This window comes from Cricetulus griseus, chromosome 7, assembly GCF_003668045.3.
Source record: "Cricetulus griseus strain 17A/GY chromosome 7, alternate assembly CriGri-PICRH-1.0, whole genome shotgun sequence".
Lineage (NCBI taxonomy): Eukaryota > Metazoa > Chordata > Mammalia > Rodentia > Cricetidae > Cricetulus > Cricetulus griseus.
In genome coordinates this window covers 98,185,047-98,209,589 of record NC_048600.1, presented here as the reverse complement: position 1 = coordinate 98,209,589, position 24,543 = coordinate 98,185,047, and the positions used below count along the sequence as shown (strand labels likewise).

The 24,543-nt window shown below is 47.7% G+C and overlaps 2 protein-coding genes across 7 annotated transcripts in view; one reads left to right on the top strand and one right to left on the bottom strand.

Moving 5' to 3' along the window:
• The first annotated feature begins 11,725 nt into the window (after nucleotides 1–11,725).
• Nucleotides 11,726–17,903, top strand: Znhit3 (zinc finger HIT-type containing 3). Its single transcript, XM_027426410.2, has 5 exons — nucleotides 11,726–11,863; nucleotides 12,020–12,051; nucleotides 14,031–14,111; nucleotides 14,927–15,007; nucleotides 17,397–17,903. Exons 1-5 carry the CDS (start codon nucleotides 11,778–11,780, stop codon nucleotides 17,576–17,578), a joined length of 462 nt encoding a protein of 153 aa, XP_027282211.1. The 5' UTR covers nucleotides 11,726–11,777; the 3' UTR covers nucleotides 17,579–17,903.
• A 133-nt stretch (nucleotides 17,904–18,036) lies between these two features.
• Nucleotides 18,037–24,543, bottom strand: part of Myo19 (myosin XIX) — a 33,085-nt gene continuing 26,578 nt past the window's right edge. For 5 of the 6 annotated variants that reach the window (XM_027426395.2, XM_027426394.2, XM_027426397.2 and 2 more), the window contains 6 exons: nucleotides 23,290–23,393; nucleotides 21,756–21,922; nucleotides 21,519–21,648; nucleotides 20,573–20,658; nucleotides 19,561–19,857; nucleotides 18,037–18,651 (listed from right to left, as the gene is read on the bottom strand). In XM_027426395.2, coding sequence (XP_027282196.1) covers nucleotides 18,523–18,651; nucleotides 19,561–19,857; nucleotides 20,573–20,658; nucleotides 21,519–21,648; nucleotides 21,756–21,922; nucleotides 23,290–23,393 — 913 coding nt within the window. In that variant the 3' untranslated portion in view covers nucleotides 18,037–18,522. Of the gene's footprint in view, nucleotides 18,652–19,560; nucleotides 19,858–20,572; nucleotides 20,659–21,518; nucleotides 21,649–21,755; nucleotides 21,923–23,289; nucleotides 23,394–24,543 lie in introns of those variants that run through there. The other variant, XR_004770756.1, reaches the window with a different exon arrangement.

The following is a 24,543-nucleotide window of genomic DNA, read 5'->3' as shown; positions in this document are numbered from 1 at the left end:
CACTGGCCGGCAACAATCATTCATCTTAACCAGAGAGGGTCTGTTGGCATCTTATGGGTGGCAGCAGTGGCTTTGGCTTTATTTTGTCATCTTATGTCATGGTCTGGGCCTTTTCTGAGGTTGTTTATGTCCAATACGAGGACAAAATGAGAATTAGGTCCATTCTGGATGTCAGGGACTGGTCTCTGCTTTTGTTCCTTCTCTGATAACCCTGGGAAGATCAGCCAGACCCTTGGGGCCCACAGGAATGTAAGCAAACACTCTGGGAGGGTCCCAAGAAGCGGTTATCCCAGCCTCCTGATGCTGGAGTCCTGCTTCCTTTTTTTTTTTTTTTTTTTTTGGTTTTTAGAGACAGGGTTTCTCTGTGGCTTTGGAGGCTGTCCTGGAACTTGTAGACTAGGCTGGTCTTGAACTCACAGAGATCCTCCTGCCTGCCTCTGCCTTCTGAGTGCTGGGATTAAAGGCATGAGCCACCACTGCCCAGAAGTCTTGCTTTCTTTAGTAGGACACTTGGATAGGGGAGGAGGGCATGGCCAGAAGAGGACTCTCATTTCAAGGATTTTTATGCACTTTGTTGCTGTGGTGATTCCCCTACAGGCTTTACAGTAGGCGGGGCGGGGGTCGGGGGTGGGACTACAGTCCATGAAGAGACAAGAATGAAACTTTGCTCAGCCAGATTTTATTGTAACAGGTGCTGGACCAGGACTTCTAGAATCTGGCCCAAAGATAACATAGAAGTCACTTAGGCTGACATCACTCATAAGAATGGGGTTAATGGTCTAAAAACAATGCTCAAGATTCAGGGGAAAAGGTCTTGGATAAGTAAATTCTGGGAAATTCTCTAGAGCCTGCCTCATCAGGCTGCAAAGGATCACCAGGTTGTAAAACTTTGGCATCATTCCTAGCATTCCAGGTAGAACAGCTGAGCACCTGATTCCATTGACACACAAGCTGTGTGTTTAACTTTCCTGGCTTCTCAGTGCTTATCTGTGTGTACAAGGCCTTTTGCCCTAAACATGTTGCTACCACAAAATATTAAAGGTAGCCTTCCTTGTCCATCCTGCCATCATAATCACACCCATGAACTCTTGTCCCTACTCTTGATCCCCAAGGCTTCCCACAACTACTCAGCCTGTCTAAGGAGGACAGTAAGCTGGGTGTGAGAGGAAAAGGGAGGAGCTGCAACTATTTCAGGCCCTGGCAAGTTGGGAAATTTGCCTGGCTCCCCTCCCAATTATGAGACTCAAGACTGACTAGGCCTTCTCTCAGTAGGTACTGAGGGTACCTGAAGATCACCGTGTGTTTTTGTGATCAGAGAACGTTAGGGTAAGTTCTAGAGACAAAGTTGGTTGGAGGCATAAGAATGGTCTTGTAGGAGCACCGGAGTGGAGTAGATCAGGTTTGGGATCCCAGCCCACCCCCTCCCACGCCAGCTACTTAGGGGGCACCTGCTTGATGGGTCCTTCTGTATGCTGTGAATATATGTTTCTCTTATTGGTTGATGAATAAAGCTGTTTCAGCCAATGGACAGGCAGAATGTAGCCAGGCAGGAGGTATAGGTAGGGATAACAGACAAGGAGAAAACGGGAGAAGAGGGAGACACCATGTAGCTGCCTAGGGAGCAAGAGGCCCGGTCATCACTGGTAAGCCAAGACAATGTGGAAAAAATAGATTAATAGAAATGTATTAATAGTTAAGAGAGAGCTAGCCAATAAGAAGCCTGAGCCAGCCAGGTGGTGGTGGTGCGAGCCTTTAATCCCAGCACTTGGGAGGCAGAAGCAGGCAGATCTCTGTGAGTTCAAGATTAGCCTGATCTACAAGAGCTAGTTCCAGGACAGCCTCCAAAGCCATGAGAAACCCTGTCTTGAAAAACAAAACAAAACAAAAAAGCCTGAGTCATTGGTCAAACAGTTTATAATTAATATAAGCTTCTGTGTGTTTATTTGGGACTGAACAGCTGCGGGACCAGGTGGAGCAGAAACTTCTGTCTACACTTGTTCTGTTTGGAACTCAGCTTTCTATCCTATAACTCAGAGAGAGGCAGCTGAGAGAGAGAGAGAGAGAGAGAGAGAGAGAGAGGAGAGAGGGGGGCTCACTGTCTGGTATGTTCATGGGACAGTCAAGGCATCATGACTTTGCCACACCTATCCCAGAGGTAACAGTACCTGCCATTTGGCAGCTGGGAGGAAGACTTGAGATCATGGAAGGTCGTAGGACAGTCCAGGACTGGTAGGTCCATTGTGCAAATGCCTGTGGCTTTTAGGTCGAGTACAAACATCATTTAGCCTTCCAAGCTGCTTGTCCTCCAGACAGGTTTTGCCCTCCCTGTCCTTTCTCAAATATCCAAGATGAGTTCAGTTTTAAATCTGTGGGGCAGATCATCTCTGATCTGTGAGGTAGCAGTCTGGAGTAGTCTGAGTTTATAGAGGTGGCTGAAGGCAGGTGCATTTCTCTGGTCTTTTTAAGCACCCTGGGCTGGACAGCACCTTCATGGGCTGTGCTCATTCCCTAGCCAAAACTTCTCACAAAGAGTGCTGGGTGTGGGGAGAACTATGGCATGGGAGGGAGGACTGTCAGGTGCCCTGTCTGAGTGGTGCTCAGGCTGGCCAACAGTAGGAATTTGGAAAGCATAGTGGTTTGTGGTCCAGCAAGACCTAGGAACCCTTAAAGGCTGGCTTGAGGTGAGCATGGGATGTAGGGTTCCTGTTAGAAATTGACACCATCTACACACCTTCCAGCTCCTGAACCCAGACTGCCTTGACCGGGTACACCCTATAGGCTTGGTTTCATCTGGGGACATGTCCTAAAGCCCCAGGACCCCAAACTTTCTGGGAGGGCTCAGCAGTGTGTGTGTTGTGGGGGTGCTTGGTGCAGAGGCCAGCAGGTCTACATCCTGCTTACTTTCCCAAATCCCCCCACCAGAGGTCCCAGCTCCTGCTCAATGCTGCAGGCTGTTAAAGCAACCTCCATAGTCATCAGAGGACCAGCCCTGCCTTTCTTTCCTCAGCAAAAATGGTCACAATGGGCAAGGAAGACAAAAGGACCTGATCCTGTGTGTAAACAGGCTGAAGTCACCCCTCACCTCAAACTCCAGCAGGTGGATCTCTGTGAGCTCAAGTCCAGCCTGGTCTACAAAGCAAGTTTCAGGACAGACAGTGTTGTTATATAGAGGGAAAAAAGGCCATACTCAGCTTTTTCATTGGCTTTTCATTAGTGATTGATGCACTGGGTGACACCTTATCTAAAGATTTAGGAAAGTTGCCCCAGTTAACTGGGCTGGCTTTACAGGAAGTGTCAACTAAGGTTCTCTGAAAGAAAGCCACATCTGATAAAGATTCTATCAGCCTGATTGACTGATTGCAGAGACTTTGAATGTGGCAGATACAAATTATCTGGGCTGTCTCTGACCCCTCACAGCTGCCCACTTCCATGTCTGGCCTGACACCCTTGTGACTATTACATGAGACCTTTGGGTTGTATACTTTAATAGGGCACTAGCTTCTAACTTCACATCCAAGGCTTCCATGCCAGGCCACACCTGAGTCCTGTGGCACAGTTTGCCCTGCCTGTTATAACCTGCCTACATGTTTTCCCAGCAGTATTCCCCAAAAACTATTTGAAGAATGCTTTATTGTTCTGTAAATATAGAAGTGTCATGAAACTATGACCATGTTGGAACACAGTAACTGGAATCTGTCCCTGGCTCATGCTTACTCATGCTTGGCTCCAGAATAAATGGCCTCTTTTTCCCTTTAAGGTGAGAGCTGTGCTTCACATTATAACAGCAGAAACGGGTGGAGAAAAGAAAGAATAAAGAACAAAAAGCAGCCGGATGGTGGTGGTGCACACCTTTAACCCCAGCACTCGGGAGGCAGAGGCATGTGGATCTGAGTTCTAGGCCAGCCTGGTCTACATAGTTCCAGGGTAGCCAGAAATACATAGTAAGACTCTGTTAAAAACAAAACAAAGAAAGAAAGTAAAGAAGGAGAAGAGAGGAGTTTTCTGGCTTGGTCTTATCTGTTGGGCCTACTCAGTCCTACACCGTGGTATCCCATGTTTGCTTAGGAAGGTCCTGGAGCCTGTCTAGGTTTTGGACCTCATCCTAGAGTTTTTTTGTGGCTAAGCAGTCAGCTAAGGGGCAGGAGCTTTGCTCCTCACCATATCTGTCCCCTCCAAATCCCCATGAATGAACAAAGTATGTAAGGGCTTCCTTCAGTATTTATAGATCCTGCTACTCCAGCAAGCTCCCCTGACCTCATTAACTGTCTCCCCACCTCAGAGGCTTACTGCTGAGCTGTGGCCCTCCAGAAATACCCAAGGATGTGGCTCCTTCAAAGCCCACTGTAGGCAAGAATCATGCAATTTGTTTACAAATGCTTCTAAAACCAAAATGATAGTGTGTGTGTGTGTGTGTGTGTGTGTGTGTGTGTGTGTGTGTATGTGTGTGTGTGCTTTCTGGAGTCAGTTTTCTCTTCCCATCATGTGGGTCCCAGGGATTGAACTCGGTTCATCAGGCTTGGTGGTAAGTGCCTTCACCTCATGAGCCATTTTGCATCTCCCCTTCTTTTCAAGGCATGGTCTTTTTTTTTTAAGATTTTATTTAGGGGGGGAAAGGAGCTGCTACAATAAGAGCAAGAGAAGAGGAGAAGAGGAGAGGAAATGGAGGGGCAGAAACATTGAGTTGGGGGAAGAATAGAGGAAAGAGATCAAGATGAGAGATACGATATCAGAGGGAGCCACTATAGGCCCGAGAAGGGATCTGGAACCAGGGAGATCTCCAGAGACCTACAAGGATGACACGATCTGACAATCCAGGCAACGGTGGAGAGGATAACCTAAAAACCCTCCCCCTAAAATGAGATTGATGACTTCTCTTTATGCCATCCTAGAGCCCTCATCCAGTGGCGGATGGAAACAGAGATAGACATCCACAGATATACAATGAGCCGAAATCGGGAATTTAGTTGAAGAGAAGGAGGAATGAAGAACGAAGGGGTCTGTACTAGGTTGGAGAAACCCACAGGAACAGGTGACCTGAACAAGGGAGAGCACATCGACCCCAGATGCTGTCCAGGAGGCCTGTACAAGACTGATCCAGACCCCTGAACATGGATGTCAATGAGGAGGCCTCTGCACTCCAGGGAGCCTCTGGTGGTGGATTGGTATTTTTCCCTGGTGCAAGAAGGGACTTTGAGAGCCCATCCCATATGAAGGGTTACACTCTGGCCCTGGACACATGGGGAAGGGCCCAGGACCAGCATAGGAAGACTTGGTGGACTTTGCAGAGCCCCCGTTGAGGGCCCTACCCTGCCTGGGGAGTGGTGGGTGGATGGGGTGGGGGGTGGGCTGGGGGTGGGGGAGGAGGGTTGGGGGTGAGGGGAGGGAGAGGGAGAAGGGACTTGAAATAAGCTTCTTCCCTAACTAGAACTAATAAAATAAAATAAAATAAAAGATTTTATTTATTTATTATGTATATAACATTCTGCTTCTGTGTATATCTGCACACCAGAAGAGGGCACCACATGTCATTATGGATGGTTGTGAGCCACCATGTGGTTGCTGGGAATTAAACTCAGGTCCTCTGGAAGAGCATTCAGTGCTCTTAACCTCTGAGCCATCTCTCCAGCCCCCTCAAGACATGGTCTTACCTCTAATTAGTGATTCTCCTGCCTTAAACTCCTGAGTGCTGAGATTAAAAGTGTACACCACTCACCGTGCCTACTTTAATGTCTTCCTCTTTTTCTCTTTAAAATATAGTTTATTTTTATGTGTATGAGCATTTTCCTGCATGTATATATGTAGTATCTGGTGTCCTTGGAGGTGAGAAGAAGGGTTTGCATCCCCTAGAACTCCCCAGGCTTACAGACTACTATGAGATATGATATGGGTGCTGAGAATTGAACCCAGGTCCTTTACAAGAACAGATGTTCGCCGCGCAGTGGTGGCACACGCCTTTAATCCCAGCACTTGGGAGGCAGAGGCAGGTGGATCTCTGTGAGTTCGAGACCAGCCTGGTCTACAAGAGCTAGTTCCAGGACAGCCTCCAAAGTCACAGGGAAACCCTGTCTCGAAAAAGAACAGATGTTCTTGCCAGGTGGTTGTGGTACATGCCTTTAATTCCAGGAGGCAGAGGCCATCCTGGACTGCAGAGTACATTTCAGGATAGGCTCTAAAGCTACACAGAGAAACCCTGTCTTGAAAAACCAAAATAAATAAATAAAATGAAAAAAATTAATTGTGATAAATAAGTCTGTTCAGGAGAACAAACAAACAAACAAACAGCAAAACAATAACAAAAACCAAAAACTCTAGGCATGATGGCATGTGCCTGTGTTCCAAATGCTGAAAGTTGGGACAGGAGGGTCCTTGGGATTTAGTGACCAGGTTCAGTGTCTCTACCTCAGACTGAGCTGATGATAACAAATAGCAGTATTTATACAGTTATCTAATTTACAAAAATGCTAAAACCCTCTCACTATTTTAATAATATTTTTGCTTAAGTTGAGTGAATGCAGTGTTTTGTTTTGTTTGAGAGAACTCTCTCTGTCTAGCTCTCGTTGGGCTGGAATTCACTATGTAGACCAGGTTGGCCTTGAACTCACAGAAATCTGCCTGCCTCTGCCTCCTGAGTGCTGCTGGAATTAAAGGGGTGCACCACCACATCTGGCAAGAATGTAGATATATTAAGGGTAAGTGAAGAAAACCCCTGAGACGGAGTGGGGGTGACTCTGAGGTAGGGTCACCTCTCACTGTATATTTTTGCTTTAAAAAGGATTTACTGCCGGGCATTGGTGATGCACACCAATGTAGTGACATTGTGTAAGCCACTCTACTCTTACAGCTTAATGTCCACTTTGTCTATGAGCAATCACTATCAGGCAGGATCCAGGGCAAAGCTGTTCCTGTTTCCATGACTTCATGCTCATTTTTTATAAACTGTCTCATTTCCATGGAAATCATGTTCATCTTTATGGGCTTTCTCAATTCATGAAATCATGCTCATTTTTATAACCTACGTCAGCCCATTGAGTATGTGGAAAATAGCAGCACCGTTATCAAATAATCTATAAGTAGGTTAAGCAGTATTACCATCCAATTCAAAGCTGGATGTGGTGGTACATTCCTGTAGACTCAGCAATTAGAGACAGGACCATGAGTTCAAGAAGACCACAAAAAAAAAAAAAAAAAAAAGGCAAACCAGGCAGTGGTGGCACATGCCTTTAATCTCAGCACTCAGGAGGCAGAGGCAGGTGGATCTGTGTGAGTTCAAGGCCAGCCTGGTCTACAAAGCTACACAGAGAAAGCCTGTCTCAAAATAGAAGGAAAGAAAGAAAGGAAGAAAGAAAGGAAGGAAGGAAAAAAGTTGTCTTCCCTAAAAAAATGTCCAAGTCCCTACTTGCAGATCTCAGCTGAGATGAATACCAGCGAGGAGGTATAAAGGGGATGAGGTATAGCTAGTAGGGGGCAGACGTGAATGACTGTAAAATTCAGAGTGGTATGGATTAGCAAGTATTTGGAATAGCAAGTATTTGGAACATTTACTGAGAATTAAAGGAGGGACAGAAATGTACTGCCCCAATGAGGAAACAAGGAATTCCTGGAAGATCGGATTGGGCAAGAAAGTAAGAGATGAAATCCTGGCATGAACAGGAGGGCTTGCCTGGAAGGCTGAGTGCTCAGGATGTCTAGGTTAGCTTGACTGGCACGCATGTTTGATAGCTATTACAGGCTGAGGGTTTAGCATATCAGAGAAGCACTAACACAGCTTCAGTTTGGTTCTGAGCACTGGAAAAAAAAAAAGAGTCATACTTGGCACAGCAAATTAAATGTAGCCAGTTGCTGATGTGGAGAAATCCAGACTCTACTTTTCGGGGAAAGGAAAAGGAAATGACAGTTGTTTGATGACTAGAGTTTGAACACTGTGTTTCCACTCGTCCTTGGGATTGGAGCCTGAATTGTACAATATTCCTTCTGACTCATTCACACGTCAGTCTCCAGCCCTGTAGATGGGCCAGTGAATTAGGTTCTGTAAAAACTTGCTCAACAGAACCCCCTCAAGGGCTGACTCTAGAAGTTTCTCAAAGGACAGAGGTCCATCCCCTTTGCTGTGAATTTTCAGGTCCACAGGGGCTGCTTGCACTACGCAAACCTGATGTGGTGGCATGTGCGTACAATCCCAGTATTTAGGAGGTGGGGGCAGGCCAATCAGAAGTATTTATTTATTTATTTATTTATTTATTATGTATACAACATTCTGCTTCCATGTATATCTGCACACCAGAAGAGGGCACCAGATCTCATAAGGGGTGGTTGAGAGCCACCATGTGGTTGCTGGGAATTGAACTCAGGACCTCTGGAAGAGCAGTCGGTGTTCTTAACCTCTGAACCATCTCTCCAGCCCCCACGATCAGACATTTAAGATCACTCTTTGCTATATAGTGAATTTGAGGCCAACTTGGACTCTATGAGACCCTGTTTTGTTTTTTGAGACACAGCTTCTCTGTGTAACAGTCTGGCTGTCCTGGAACTCACTTTGTAGACCAGGCTGGCCTGGAACTCGAAGAGATCCACCTGCCTCTGCCTTCCTGAGTGCTGGATTTAAAGGCCTGTGTCACCACGGTTCGTCTTGAGACCCTGCTTTAAATAAACAAGCAACAAATGCCCCCACATTGAGGGGGCACCCTCCCTCATCTTAACATGAGAACATTTGTTTATTTGCTTATTGTGTGTAGAAGGGAGGCACATGGGTGCAGTCAGAGGATAACTGGCCAGAGAGTCTTGAAGACGGAGCCCAGGTCTTTAGGTTTGACACCTCTACCTGCTGAGCCATTTCATGGGTCCTACCCTCTCTTATGTCCCAGAATAGAAATGGATGCAGGTGAGAGTAGTGGAGATAGTCTCTGAGAACCAATGGTAGCCATTTTCCAGTGCTGGGATGGAATGGATATGTTAAAGTTGCAGATAGGAGCTGAATGTGGCAAAGCACAGCTTTATTAACTCGAGGCCTCTGGTAAGAGCATATGTGGTACATATGAGGAGAACATATACTGAGATAGACTCTCAGTATCCCAAACTTTCCATTCAGCCTTCAATTCCTGATCCTCTTGCCTCCACCTCCAGTTCTGGGATTACAGGCATGCTTCACTATTCTAGATTTGTGCATTGCTGAGGCTTGAACCCAGGACCTCCTGCATGTTTAGCCAATGAAACTATATCCCCAGCCCACAAGAATAGAGCAATCTGCCGACCCTGCCAGGACAACGAAGAAATGTACACGGCAATGGGTCATGCTCTAGTGTGTGGGCCTCAAACTTCCTAACGCTGCAACCCTTTAACACAGTTCTTCATGTTGTGGTAACCCCCTGCCCCGCCCTGCCCCGCCATAAAATTTTCATTACTCTTCACAACTGTAATTTTGCTACTGTTACGAATTGTAATATAAATATCTGTGTTTTCTGGTGGTAATTTACGTGACCCCTGTGAAAGAGTTCTTTGAACACTACTATAGTGAGTAACTCTGACATGCCCGAAGTACAGCTAAATTTTCGTTAGGCTAATATTACAGATCTTGGAGTTGTACATGAGCTCGTAGCTAAGAGGCACGGAGAACTGGCCTTGGGCAGCTTTCAGCATTTGGCGCGTGGCCTGATTTTTTTTCCCCAGGAGACACTTTTCACCGCCTCACCGGGTAGCTCCTGGTCTAGCATTTTTCTATGCTGCCAGTTTAAGCTGCTAAAAGTGGGGTTGTGAGCTGGGCTCTAAGAGGCCTCGCTACACCAGTTACAAAGGCGATCTGCAGCGCCCCCTGGCGGTGCCTGTTGCTGACCCGCAACACCACGAGCGTCTCCCGGCCGCCGCTGGGGCGGTGCCTATTGGGTGCCGGAGTCAGGAAACCCTTCTTGGCTATCTTGCTTGTCTCCAAGGTTTCTCACTGCGCTTCAGCCTCGTGCCTAGGAGTAGGTGGCATCTCAGACAGGTCTGACAGGAGTGCATAGAGAGCCTGGGTGCTTGCTCTCTTTGGGACCGCAAGTGTGGACACCCAGATGATGGGTCTGGAGTGATACAGCTCCTTCTCTCAGTAACCCCCAACCTAGTCCCCATCACACTTCCTTTCCTGTCTTGGACCCTGAAGAAAGACTGACAGCGACCCCTGAAGCTAGTAGACTCCAGAATAGAGGGAGCAGCATCTCCACAACACGAAGTGTGCATAGGAGAGATTCCCAGCTTTAGCCCTTACGTACAACGCACAGTGGAAATCTGGAGTGGTCAGTGACAATTTTCTACCCTTGCCACACAGGACACAGACTCAAATGTGGTCATGGATGAGCTGCTGGATTTTTCTGGTTTCCCACATTAATTTGGACCTCCTGGGAGATTCACGTTCAAACCAGAGCGGGTCCAATGTTCAAGAAAAGGAACGCCAGTGGTGTCTCACGCCTTTAATCCCAGCACTCGGGAGGCAGAGGCTGGCGGGTCTCCGTAAATTTGAGGCCAGCCTGGTCTACAGAGCGAGTGCCCAAAACCAAAACCAAATAAATAAATAATGTTAAGGGTTAGTGGATCTGTGTGGATGCATATTGGATTCTCTCTCTCTCTCCTCTCTCTCTCTCTCTCTCTCTCTCTCTCTCTCTCTCCTCTCTCTCTCTCTCTCTCTCTCTCTCTCTCTCTCTCTCTCTCTCTCTCTCTCTCTCTCTCTCTCTCTCTCTCTCTCTCTTGTTTTTGTTTTTTCGAGACAGGGTTTCTCTGTGTAGCTGTGTAGATCTGCCCGTCCTGGAACTTGCTTTGTAGACCAGGCTGGCTTCGAACTCACAGAGATCCACCTGCCTCTGCCTCCTGAGTGCTGGGATTAAAGTCGTACCAACGGATTCTCTCTCATTTCCTGCACTTCCTACTGAGACAGACATAGAATTGTTGTGGACTGTCTTGAGCTTTGCACCCAAGATTTAGCAGAAATCCAGGAGATTAGAATCCTTCCAAACATCATAGAGACAGCTCTCTTCCAGCTACAGATTACAAAACCTTTTATGTATGCTTTCCCTTTGTCTTTCAATAGCTCAAGAATTTAGGCCTGGGTATCCACTCTAGTTGATGAAAGGCCTCCGAGGCGGCAACCAAGCCCGTTAAGACTCAGGGAGCATGAGTCAGGACTCCCAGGTTTTAGGAGATCATCTCAGCAAGCTCAGATGCTCCTGGCAGGCAGAGGCAGGCGGCTCTATGCGAGTTCAAGGCCAGCCTGGTCTACAAAGCTACACAGAGAAACCCTGTCCTGAAAAACAAAAACAAAACAAAACAAAACAAAATGTCTTTTGTGCTGGGAGGAATAAATGACTTGGGGTAAGGAGCGCTTGCTGCCATTCCAGAGGATCTGTGTTCAGTTCCCAGCGCCCACAGTAGGTGACTCAAAACTGCCCATCTTTATTTAGCTCCAGAGGATCTGGCATCCTTTTCTGACCCTTACCCGACACAGGCGCACACGCATACATAACTAAAAAAGAATATATTTGACTGGGCATGGTGGTGCCCACCGGTGACGGCAGCTCCAGGGATGCAGAGTGAGAAAGTTCCTGAGCTCCGCGGCTTGATCTAATCAGAGAAAACCCGGAGGCCGCAGCCTCAACGGGTATCGATTGTATCGGCACTCCACTTATGATGCCTGGAACAGTGAGCAGGATCAAGCCACTGGTTTGGACTGCCAGTAAGCGTGCTGCGCTGTGATTGGTCCTTGCTTAGGCAAAAGGGAGCGCCCGCGGTGGCGGCGAGGGGTCCTCTGGGAAGTCATGGCGTCGCTCAACAGTGAAACTGTGGTCTGCGTGATCTGTCTGGAGAAGCCCAAATACCGCTGCCCGGCCTGCCGCGTGCCCTAGTGAGCCGGGGGCTCGTGGGGGCTGGGGAGCGCGAGCGCCGGGCCGGGAGGGAGGGAGGGAGGGAGAGAGGGAGGCCGGGCTGCGGGCGGGGGCTGCGGGCAAGAGGCGCGTGCGGCGGCCGCTCGAGCTGACGGGGCCTGTCTTTCTTGTTACAGCTGCTCTGTCACTTGTTTCCAGAAGCACAAAGGTAAGACCCCGGACCGCCGTCGCAGCCCTTGGCCCTTCCTTGCACTCGATAGGTCCCATGGCCGGCAATCCCAGCACTCAGGAGCCCGAAGCTGGAGGATTCCCACGAGTTCAAGGCCAGCCTGGGCTCTAGACTGAGGTCCTGCCCCAGACAAAAGCAAACCAACTGCTTTACTGGAAAAAGTCAGTCCTAGCTGTTTATTCGTCTTAGCATTCTAGCGTAGCCCCTCACTATCCTTGAATTAACCAGCAGCGTTTCTGTCTTTAAAATACCGGTTGTTTGTTGTTTACAATAGAAAGAGAAGTTTTCTATTTCTGTGTGTAGTATTTTGAGGCAGGTTCTTTTTTATATAGTCCAGACTGCCCTCAAACATATCATGATCCTGCTTTCTGTACGCCAAATGCTACGGTTATAGGAATACGGGTCCATACTACCAGGTCTGGCTAAGAAAAGTAACTGATGTATTGAGAAAAAAACTGTCGATGGAGAAAGGGCTCTGCTGAGTGCCTGTTGTTGCTTTTCTAGAAGATCTGAGTTTGGTTCCCAGCACCCACCTACTGTAGGCAACCTATATGTCCATTACCAGGGGATCTGACGCCCCTCCTGGCCTCAACAGGCACCTGCACACTGTGGCATATACACACAAATAAAAACAAAACCTTTTTTTTTTTGTTTTTTTGTTTTTCGAGATGGGTTTCTCTGTGTAGCCCTGGCTGTCCTAGAACTCACTCTGTAGATCAGGCTGGCCTCGAAATCAGAGATACATGCCTGCTTCTGCTGGGATTAAAGGCGTGTGTCACCCCCACAGCTAAAAACAAAACCTTTAAAATGGGGTGGGGGGGATTTGGGAGTGATGGTGCAGACTTGTGATTGTAACTCCAGCATGGGGGAGGCTGAGGCAGGAAGATCCCTACAAGTTTCAGGCCAGCTTGGCTCCATACTGAGACTGTTGAGAAAGACCAAATCTCCTGGTAAGTTTTGTGTATGATGTGAGCACACACACTCTCTCTCTCTCTCTCTTTTTTTTTTTTTTTTTGGTTTTTCTAGACAGGGTTTCTCTGTGTAGCTTTGGAGCCTATGCTCTGGCACTGGATCTGGAGACCAGGCTGGCCTCGAACTCAGAGATCCGCCTGCCTCTGCCTCCCAAGTGCTGGGATTAAAGGTGTGTGCCACCAATGCCCAAGCCTCTTTCTCTCTTTTTTTGAGATAGGGTTTTTCTCTGAGGTCCTGGCCATCCTGGAACTCTCAACATTTTTTTTTTTTTCTTTTGTGGAGGTCTATTTTGTTTGTAATAAAAAAAGAAGTTCTAGGACTGGAGGGATGGTTGAGCACTTATGTGCTTGGCACTCTTCCAAAGGACCTGAGTTTGGCTCCCAGACCCATGTCCAGTGGTTCCCAGACACCTGTAACCCCGCTTTAGGGACTCTGACTCTCTCTTCTGGCCTCCACAGGCACTGGCACACTTGTAGAATATTCTTTCTGTCTCTGTTACTCTGTCTCTCCTGTTTTCTCTTATCCAGGCACAGAACTCTGCCTGCCAAAGCTTCTCCTCTAAGTCTCTGGATTTCCTGGACTCAGCCCAGAACCTTCTTACCTTATCCATCTCTGTAGTGTCTTCTGTGACTAAACCCTTCAACGTGGAGTGACAACTCCCACATCTGTGTTCCTAATTGCACATGGTACATACATGTGAGATCTGAAACTGCTGAGAAAACATGTGATGCTTGTAGACGTCAAGGCCATTAATCCCAGTGAAATTCGGGTGGGGGCACACGGCCACCTGAGCGCAGTCAATTTCCACTGAGTTAGAGTCAGAATTACTCATGGTTTTCTTTGGCCCATTGCTCCATTTGACCTGACCCCCGTCTCCGTCTCTACTCTGTACACATGCTTCTCCCTGACTTGATGGGAAGTTGCAGCCTTGCTGCTGGCATGGAGAGGTTGTGTTTGTGTATGCCTGAAATTTGTGTCTCTCTCAGAGCAGTGCAACCCGGAAACCCGTCCTGCTGAGAACAGAAGAACAGTGGCTCCGGTGAATATAGGGTCTGAGGAAAGCAAAGGTAAGTTGGTCAACTTTAAATGAGCAGCCTGCAAGGGATTTCAAAGACAGTGGGAAGGAGAGAGGAGATGGGTGGGCAGGGTGCAGAAGGTAGCAGCAGCTCTAGTCTCAGGGTGGGTCAGAGGTTGTCACAGGTGGTGCTGCCAGCATCCTGAAACATGGTTCCATGAAGGGCGTAGGGGCCCTGGGCCCTGGGCCCTGGTAGGCCCATGAGGGAGGCTTCTTTTTAACTGCTAGAGTCTTCTTAGAGTTTAGAGCGGTAATGGGCTTTCATTCCACTCGTGTTTCATGCATCCATGTATTCATCTATCCATAATGCCTCCTGAGTGTCATGGCTCTGCAAGCAGCTCCTTTTGTATCACAAAGCGGTCCTTCAGATTCACAGAAAAAAGCCCGGTGGTGGCGGCGCATGCCTTTAATCCCAGCACTCGGGAGGCAGAGGCAGAGGCAGGAGGATGTCTGTGAGTTCGAGGCCAGCCTGGTCTATAGAGCTAGTTCCAGCATAGACTCCAAAGCTACAAGAGAAACCCTGTCTCGAAAAAAAAAACAAAAAATAACCCCCCACCCTGAAAAACCAGACTTCTTGCCAGCAGATCACAGGAAGTATGAACCACACATTTGTTAAGCACAGTCACCATTCTGCCACCTTCCCTTTCTTGTAAGAGGGGATGAAATCAGAGAAGCAAGCTGCTCATTTTATGTGGTTGTGACTACTGGTATGCCCCTCACTATCACACACATATGTGCATATGTTGTCAGCATGGCTGTCCTGGCGTTCTGATACCTGACCAATTGGTTGTGTTCTGCACTCCTCAGATGATGACTCCTCTATAGCTGACTTCCTCAACAGTGACGAGGAAGAAGACAGAGTGTCTCTGCAGAATTTAAAGAGTTTAGGTAAGTCTTTTCTGGGCTTGCTTTTCATTCATTGATTTTGTTTACTGCTGTAAAGGCAGTGGAACCTGGGAGAATGGAGCCTAAAAATGAGGTTGACCACAGTCTCATGCAATAGCCAACTTTATTCAAAGTATCAGACAATTTATATCCTGAGGGTTGAGAATAGTCACCTGGGTAAACCGTACAGTCACAGAGACAAGCTGCATGAGGCAGAAGCATGTTTTTCCATAGAGACATATAAAGAAATAGCACTAGCCAGTTGTAATGAGTACCTGAAATGAAGTCACTCCAGTCCACCACACCTGGGAGGGGCATGAAAGCACATTCCAAGAACAGCTCCATATATTTGAGGTCACAAAACTCTTGTGTCACAAGCACTCAGAATTCCCATTTTGTGATAGTTCCAATACCATTTCCTTTGTGTGGAATGTGGGTGGGTCTCTGAATTGTTTTGGAGGCGTCTGAGGCAAGTGTTCTGCTCAGCACTGCATTTCCCTTATTTTTTCTTTTTGATGAGACAGAGTACATCAGACTGTGTAGCCTTGGCTGGCCTCGAACTCACTATAAACTACACTAGCCTCAGACTTGGTGCCACCCTCCTGTTTCTACCTCCTGATGCTGCATGTATACTCAGAATTGTTGCTACTCTTTTGTATGAAGTGTGTGAGTGTGTGTGGGCTTGAGTGCAATTCCAAGGACAACTTTTCTGGAGTAATTTCTCTCCTTTGCCTGTGGTTTCTGGGGCTCAAACTCAGGCCACCAGGCTTGCATAGCTGGTGCTTATACCTGCTAAGCCACCTCACTTGCCCTTTTCTGTCTTTAAAGATTTACTTTTAAATTGTATGTATCTCTGTACCTGAGTACAGGGGTTGGTAGGAGTCAGAAGAGGGCGCTGGAGCCCCTGGAGCTGTAGTTATAGGTGGTTGTGAGTTGCTAAATATGGACATGGGAACTGGATGAAGATCCTACAAGAGCAGCAAATGTATGTAACTACTGAGCCTTCACTCCATCAGTGCACCCCTTTACCCCTCCTCGGCAGGCATACATAAAAGTCAGAGGACAACTTTTGTCCCAAGTATTGACTAGTCTCCAGCATCTCTGTATGTAAAACAAGAGAACAATCTGGGTGCTGTAGTCCTAGCACTAGGGAGGTAGTGGTAGGAGGATCCCAGTGTCTTGTTGACCAGCTGGTCTATGTGAATTGGTAAGGCACCCTGTCTGAAAAAAATGAGGTGGAAGCTGAGTGTGATAGCATGAACCTTTAATCCCAGCACTCTCAGCCCCAGGAACGTAGTGAGAGACCTTGTCTGGGGGTCGGGGGTGGGGAGTGGAGAACAGTTTCAGTTGAGGAAGACACTTAGTGTGACCTCTGACCTCCATGTGTACATGAGATGCATAAAATGGGATTTATTTGAGATGGTCTCATCATGTAGTTCTGGCTGGCTTGGAATTTGCATGTAGACCAAGCTGGTCTCAAACTCAGATCTGCCTGCCTCTGCCTCTCTAGTACTATGGTGTGTGCAGGTTGGCATAATTTTGCTTTAAAAATGCAGTTCATTTTCTTTGCTTACTTAAGTCTTTCTCAATCTTCAGGCTCAGATTAGGCACTTTTCTAGCTTCCCTTGGTGGCTTGGACTTACTAGTGATTTATTACTATAGTCACATTTGAGGGTAGTGATTTGCCTCTTACAGCAGCCTGTGGGGCAATCCTGTGTTATGTGCTGTTTGCAGTCCAGTCAAAAATAGACTGGGTAATCAGCAGGGAGAGGATGGTGTCCACCACATTTTAATTATGTGCATGTGTCTGTGGGTATGTGCACATGAGTGCAGGTGCACAGAAGCCAGAGGAGTCAGATCCTCCTGGAGCTGGAGTACAGGTGGTTGTAGGCCACCTGCCTTGGGTGCTGAGGATTGAGCATGAGTCCTCTTAAAGAGCCATCTGTCCAGCTCAATGCACATTTTTGTAGCATTGCTTCTTTGGTGCTTGTAAGAATTCTGTTATTGGTGCTAATCTCATTTGTGTATGTATGTGCACACAGGCTAGAGGAGGCATTGAGAGTCCCCATCCTTCTCTCCATAGTCCTTTGTTTGTTTGTTTTTTTGAGACAGGGTTTCTCTGTAGCTTTGGAGGCTGTCCTGGAACTCTTTGTAGACCAGGCTGGCCTCAACTCACAGAGATCCCCCTGACTCTGCCTCCCAAGTGCTGGGATTAAAGGCATTTGTTGAATGGTTTACATGTCTGGTTGGTTGTACAACCTTAGGACTTGGGGTGGTGACAGCATAATAGTTAAGGAGATAGAAGCCCTTCATAGTTGATTACACTGGAAACTTAGTTTTCAGCCACTGCCCTGGGTTCCTCTTGAACTTAAAGCTGGCATTGGTTTTTAAGGTGAATCTGCAACTTTAAGAAGTTTACTGCTCAACCCACACCTGAGACAGCTGATGGTTAACCTTGATCAGGGTGACAACAAAGCAAAGCTGATGAAAGCCTGCATGCAGGAGCCTTTGTTTGTGGAGTTTGCAGACTGTTGTTTAAGAATCGTGGAACCATCCCAGAAAAGGGATTCTTGAAACTGGATGTGCTCTTTGCTCAAGCTGCCCACTACTCCTCCTAGGAGGAGGTTGTTTGCAAGGCTGCTGTACAACATGTAGGTCTTCATCATCACTCAGCTTGCTTCAGACAAGTGGAGGATACTCAAAGTGCAGAGCCTATATGAAGAAGAAACCTGGAGTGATGGCTCAGCTCTTCCAAAGGACCAATCTTCAGCACCCACATGACTGCCAACAATTGTAATTACAGTTCCAGGGGATCTGACACCCTTTTCTGGCCTCAGAAGGTACTGTAAGCATGTGGTCCACAGCCATAAGCAAAACTCACCAAAAAAAAAAAAAAAAAGCTATTTATTTATATTTACATGGTGGTTTTAAATTTATTTCCAGTACAGTTTAGAGTTACATCATAAATAACCAAGTTTATCCATTTGAATTAAAAACTGATACTGTTACTAAATAAATTTAAGATATTGTTCTTGGTTACATTAAATAAATCAGTTTATTAAATAGTATTGTTCCTTAATGAACTATATGTAAGTTCTTCCCCAGCCAAAATTAGAGCCAATTGTAGGGTGATTTGGCCCCTTTAAAGTGCTTGTGGATGACTTAGTATCTATCTCTTAGTGTCCATCTTGCTGTTGTGACAACATTCTGGATGGACAGCCACATCTGCTGAGCCTGAATACAGTAAGCTGGGACGTTGTGGCCCCAATCCTGGTTTGTTAACTGTCACCCCCCAGATCCTGCCAGTACTAAAACCATAGTCCTGGCTGGCTGGTCCTCTGACCGCCAAGCCCTGGCTCACAGACAGGAACTGTTGCTTGCGCGTGCAGTCAGAGTCGCTGTGGGAATAGCTTGGCAGTTGTGTGTTGATCAGATGTCTTTGGCAAGGCAGCTGGCAGGAAATGGCCTTGTAGAAACAAAGGCACTAAAGATCACGTAGGCAGGTGGGGGTAGAAGAATCACACTTGGACTGGCCTGTTTCTTTCTAGCAGAATCTGATTAAAACCAGAAACACTAGAGGCTGAAGGTTCAGGGCAGATGTCAGCATACTGAAGTGGAGACTTTCTGCAGTGAAACTTAATGGAGCCCTAGGGAAACAGAGGTGCATGCTGTTAGTGGCAGGGCCCAGAGACATCTCAGAGAGAGAAACTCAGGAATAAAACCCTGCATCCATTGAGCATGTCAGGAAATACTGGGAAGGAGTCTATTTAAGGGTGCTATCTGTCATCCCATGTCTACTTACAGCTGGAAGATCACAACACTTCTGTTTATCCCTCGTCAATTTCAGGGAGATTTTGTACAGATTATATAGCATCTTAGTGACTTGATTTCTTTCCTCTGGTCCCTTGTGCCAGGCTGGGTATTAACCCCCTCTTACAGAGGTTCCAAGATGATGTGCTATCACCAAGGTTATCCAGGGAAGGGGCTGAGCTGAGACCAGGCTGCGAGGGTCCACTTTCAAGTGAAACAGGTGGCACAACACATAGAACCAGGCCATACAGTTATTATTTCTAGTTGAGAAAGTGACAGCCAGTAACCAAGGGATAAAATTTGAAGAAACTGCCAAATGCAGTGTCATTTGAGGTGATAAATTATGGCCACTCATTTCTTAGAAGTGGGACTAATGTTCTAGAGTTAACTATCCTACTCTTTAATTCCTTATAGTTACCCTCTAGGGTGTTGGTTGTGTCCATCTGGTAGACACATGTCTAACCAAGGTTCACAACATTGCAGAGAAAGAGCCAAACATTCACAGGCAAAATACTTAGAAGCACTTTTTGAAGGACTCTGAAGAGTCCTGTTTTTTTTTTTTCAAAAAAAAAAAAAAAAAATGGCAGTAATCCACACCTATAGATTTTGGCTTATTTAGCTGGATTAAGGAGTTTTGTACTATCCCTCACTCCCACATATGGGCAAGCTTTGCTCACTGCCTTTCTCAGTGAACAACTTGGAACTGTGGGAAGGACTACCTACCATCTCACAGAACGAGAACATACCTGAGGCAGTGCTCTTATGGATGTGATTCCAGCCTGATCTTGTGCTGTCTGGATGTTGTTGCTGGGGCTGCTCGAGGGAAGCCGGAGGCAGGCATAGGCCACCAGTTTCCTCTGAAAGCCCCGCACACCCACAGCTGAGTTGGCTAGCACCAGTCCCAGGGGCCAGAGGTGGATTATTGCCCCCAGTAGGTTAGTGTGTGCTGGGGGCAGCGAGGAACTCAGGGAACTGGGAGTTTGAGTCATGGGTTTCTCCTCCATACCATCCAGTTCTTTAGCGGCAAGACAGGCCATTCTGATCTTAAAGAGAAAACATTGCTTTATAGCTTTAGGTTTGTCCAGCCTTCTTCCGAAAAGAATTTACCTTTGCATTCATTTACTTGACATGGAGGTATGCTATAGTGAACACACTAAAGTCAGAGAACTTGGGCATCCTAGGGATTGATATTGGGTAGTCAAGATTTAGCCTTCTTTAAAAAAATTAAATAGCTAGGTAGTGGTGGTGCATGCTTTTAATCCCAGTGATAGGGAGGCAGAGACAGGCAGAGTTTGTTCGTACCACGAGGGTCCCTGGACTCAAATTCATTTGGTCAGGTGTGGCAGCAAGCACCTTTACCTGTTGAGCCATCTTACTAGCTCTTTTCAGCACTCCCCCCCCCCCCCCCAGACAAGGTTTCTCTGTAGCTTGTGGAGCCTGTCCTGGAACTTGCTCTGACCACGCTGGCCTCGAACTCACAGAGATCCACCTGCCTTTGCCTCCCAAGTGCTGGGAATTGAACCCAGATCCCTTAACCCTTAACCGCTGCACCATCTCTCCAGCCCTGCCACTCTACTTTCACAGCCACCCTGTATTGGAGCTGTCTGTAGCCATCTCACCATACAGGGGGACACAAGGCAGAGAGGCTGCATGGCCTGCTGGCACGCCCACATCACAATGGCAGAGACATTTCCCTCTCAGGCCTGTCTGAAGCCCAGTCTCCAAGTACTGTCCACCCTGGCCTCCAGTCATACTCACTCTCCACTTATGCCATGCACGCTTGATGACTGTGGCAGCTATGTGTAACCTTTGGATGTGTTTCCGAGTTAACCAGGACCGAATAGCTAAAGAAACAGCAGAAGACATCAAAACCATTATTAGAGATGTTAGTCATGTGGCCAGTACCAGGGCTGATGTGAAAGTGTGAAATCTATTTTTTCAGTGGTATACTACGTCATTACATAAGGCAAAATGGGGCTTAAAAGTCACTCCTGGGCTGGGTAATGGTGTTGCATGCCTTTAACTCCAGCACTCTGTGAATTCGAGGCCAGCCTCGTCTACAGAGCTAGTTCCAGTACAGCTAGGGCTACACAGAGAAACCCTGTCTTGAAAAACAAAAACAAAAAACAAAACAAAACAAAAGCAACAAACAGAAGTCACTCCTCGGCAGGTGGCTCAGTGGTGAAGAGCAGTCACTGCTCTTGCTGGGCACCCAGATTTGGTTCCCAGCACCCACATGGTGATTCACAACCTCTTTTGACTCCAGTTCCAGAAGATCTGATGTCCTGTTCTTAAAGATACCTGCACACACATGGTACACATGCATAGACTCACACAATAAATCTTACGTTATACTGCCCACAACCCTGCAGATAGCCACACATTGAAGAGCCACCTGGGAGTCTAACTGGCAAATTCCCAGACTGCCACAGATCTCACTCAGTCTTCAGCAGTGCCCAAGGAACAAGAGGGATCTAGGTTATCTGAGCCTTTAAAATTTTTTTTTGTGTGTGTGTGTGTGGCTTATGTGGGCACATAGCTCCATGGTATAGCACTTGCCTAGCATGAGTGAAACCCTGAGTCTAACTCATGGCACTGCAAAAAGACAAATTATTTTCATTTTTCAAAAAGTCTGTCAGGGCTGTGTTAGTCACACCCATCATATGGAATCAGCCTCACTAATAGGTGACTGGGTTCCACCTACCTGCCTGAATGAGCACTGCGGCCTGCCTCTGTTTCTTCTGCTTTTGGAGCTGGTGCCGCCTCCAGCCACACTGGATGCAGCGGGCACACTGCTCCAACATTTGGGCACGCCCACATTCCAGAAGCTCTAGCTGAGAGAAGAGGAATCCATTGATGTCCTTGGCCTCTCCTGCCCCTGCCCCAAGGATGGCCTACACTTGCAGCTGGTACCTATAATCTCACACCCCAGCCAGTTTACCATGGAGTCAGTCATGAAAATCTTTGTCCTGCCACAGTACAGTGGGACTTGTGTGGTCTCAGCTGGGTCACTGGGAGTGGTTGCTGTCTGAATTAAAGCTGGCAGAGCATGGAGAATGTCCTGTAGTGGGGGTTGCAGCGTGGCATCCTTGGCACACAGAGGCTGCTCTGGGGGGTGGGAGAAAGGCTTCGTCAGTGCCTGCTCATTGTCACACGCTTCTGTAGCCTGAAGAGACTGACTGGTCTCCCTAGAGCTCACTAAGCCTCTTTCTTGCTGCTGTTCTGGATCTAGTCATTTTCCCACCCTTTTGTGGGTAGAGGGAGCCCTTAAGTCCCTCACAATCCTGGCTATTTGGGAGTATGCTGAAGCCTCTACTGCCCCATGTCTCGTGGATGGGCAGGGCAAGAAAGACTGGAAGCCTGGAAGGAATCCCAGGCTGCTTGGCCACTGCCTCAGCTCCACCTCTTACTCCTTACCTTTACGGAAAAGAAAGAACATACCCAGCTGTGGGAAAACCCTCCCAAGCTCCTCCTGTGTGGGAGGATTTACCTGAGGGCTCTGACCGCAGTTAGCAGCCCAGCGCCTCACTGGAGACAGAGGCCATCAAAGCAGATGCAGGAGATGAGATCAGGGCCCAGAGGGGCTTGTTGGTAAGACAGACAGGAAGGCAAGCCATGGAGAGAGGAAAAAGAAAGGAGAGGGAAAGGAGAGTGATAAACTCCCAGGAGAAAGAGCAGCTGTGGCTGGGCTGAGATTTGTCTTAGTCCTTGTGTCTGTCCCTCCACTTGTCCCCGAGCTTTAACACTCCCACATTCTTGGTTATGGACAGCCACACTGTGCCAACAATCTCTCAGTCACAGCTACTGGCTAGCCTTTTGCCCGAGTGCTTTGTACACACACATCTCCTTTGATGCCTCCTGGGACCTGGAACTCAAGCTGGCCTTGTAGGGCCGGTCCAGATTCCTCAGATTTCCCTTCTGCCTGCTGGCAGGCAGAGTTCACCCTCTGTTCTTGTCTACCTCTGTATCTGTATGGAGCTGCGCCTATCAACACTGACCAGTTTTTCCCACTTGTTACTCAGCTGCCCACAGCTCTGGCTTCTCCTTGGGTGGCTTCACAGCCTCATCCCCAAGACCCTAGAGTGGACGAGAGCATGAGGTGAATAGAGCACTGGCTCTCTTCCCTGAAGGAATCCCTCATCTACTCAGGAAATAAAGTCCATGTTTCTTGATTAGGGCCCATCTACTGTCTCATGCCTGGAAGCTTTTGTTCAGATATCTTTGTCCTGTTTAGTGGTTGTTACCTGGCTAATCCAGTTTATGCCCACATACCACCTGCTCCAGAATGCTTTCTCATGTCCACTTTTCCTGGTGTCAGAGTTAGTTCTCTGCCTTTCTACACCGTTGTCAGCTGGGGTTTGTTCCCCACATTGTACCAACAACCATTAGTCTCTGGATCCTCATCTCAGAGGAGGTACAGCTAAGTCCTCAGTAACCTATGGATGAACAAACGACAAAAAATGGACCCCACTCACCAGAGGGCCCTCTGGCAGGACACAGGCCCTGGAGGCCAGAGGACGTGCGAGGTCGGAGCCTTCTCAGCAGTTTATATCGTTCCACAAAGTTCTGGTGAGATACCCTGGAAGCCAAAGCAGGCAAAAATGACTTTGTAAGCTGCGTGGTGGTGGCACACGCTTTCAGTACCAGCACTCGGGAGGCAGAGGCTGGTGGATCTCTGAATTCGAGGCCAGCCTGGTCTACAGATCAAGTTCCAGGACAGGCTCCAAAAGCCACAGGTGCCTGCCTGGGGCTCAAAGCCAGGGCTCCCTGACCATCCCCACTGAATGGAGGAGGTGTGTTCTAGAGATGCCCAGGCCACTCAGTGGGAAGCTTGCAGACACCATTTAAAATTGAGCCTATGGCTGGCAAGATGGCTCAGCAGATAAAAGTGCCTGTTGTGAAGTCTGACAATCCTCAAGACCCATATGGTGGAAGGAGAGAATTGACTTGCCTAGTCGTCCTCTGACTTCATGTGGTGTGGTACATCTCCTTGCTGGTAGTGGGGTGCTCAAACTCATGGAAGATGGACAGCATGTACCTGCACAGTTCTTAAAACTCTGAGGCTTGTCCTCAGAAACCTCTCAAATCTGACAGAATTCCTGACTCTCACTTCCCTTTTCCTTCATACTCCAACTCTGGCCTCCCCTAGACTAGCCCATTTTGGTAAACTGTCTTGATTCAACCATCTGCCCCAGAAGACAGCACTCATTTCTACAGCCTGGAAGCTGACTGTTCCTCACCTGACCCTGTAAACCATCCCGTTCTCTTCACTGTGAGCTACATATTATGAACTATATATCCCAGGTTGCTCTATTGCTTCCCAGATTTCACAGCTAATCCTCCTCCTAGACACCTGCAACATCACTCATCATCTTCTGTCCTAACCCTGCATCTAACCTCCAGTGAGCAGCACAAGAATTCTCTGAGAATATGAGACACTGCCGTTCCCTTCCCACCCCAGCAGCCTCCACTGCACTCAGGGCAAACGGTCAAGGCTTTTCATGGCCAGCTGTGTCTGGCTCCTGTTCTCTTACATTCCCTGTTGCTGCTTCTCTGTGGCCCAGTCCCTTGGTGTCTCACTTCCTGACAGTATTGTGGTTGTTCTCTGTTCTAAGCCCTCCCAGCCTGGCCCTTTCCTTTTCTCTGGGCCTGCACTGATAACCAGACCACAGATTTTCCCTGCAGCAATAAATTCTGTTTCTTTCTTAGCACTAGTTGTACTTGTGTGT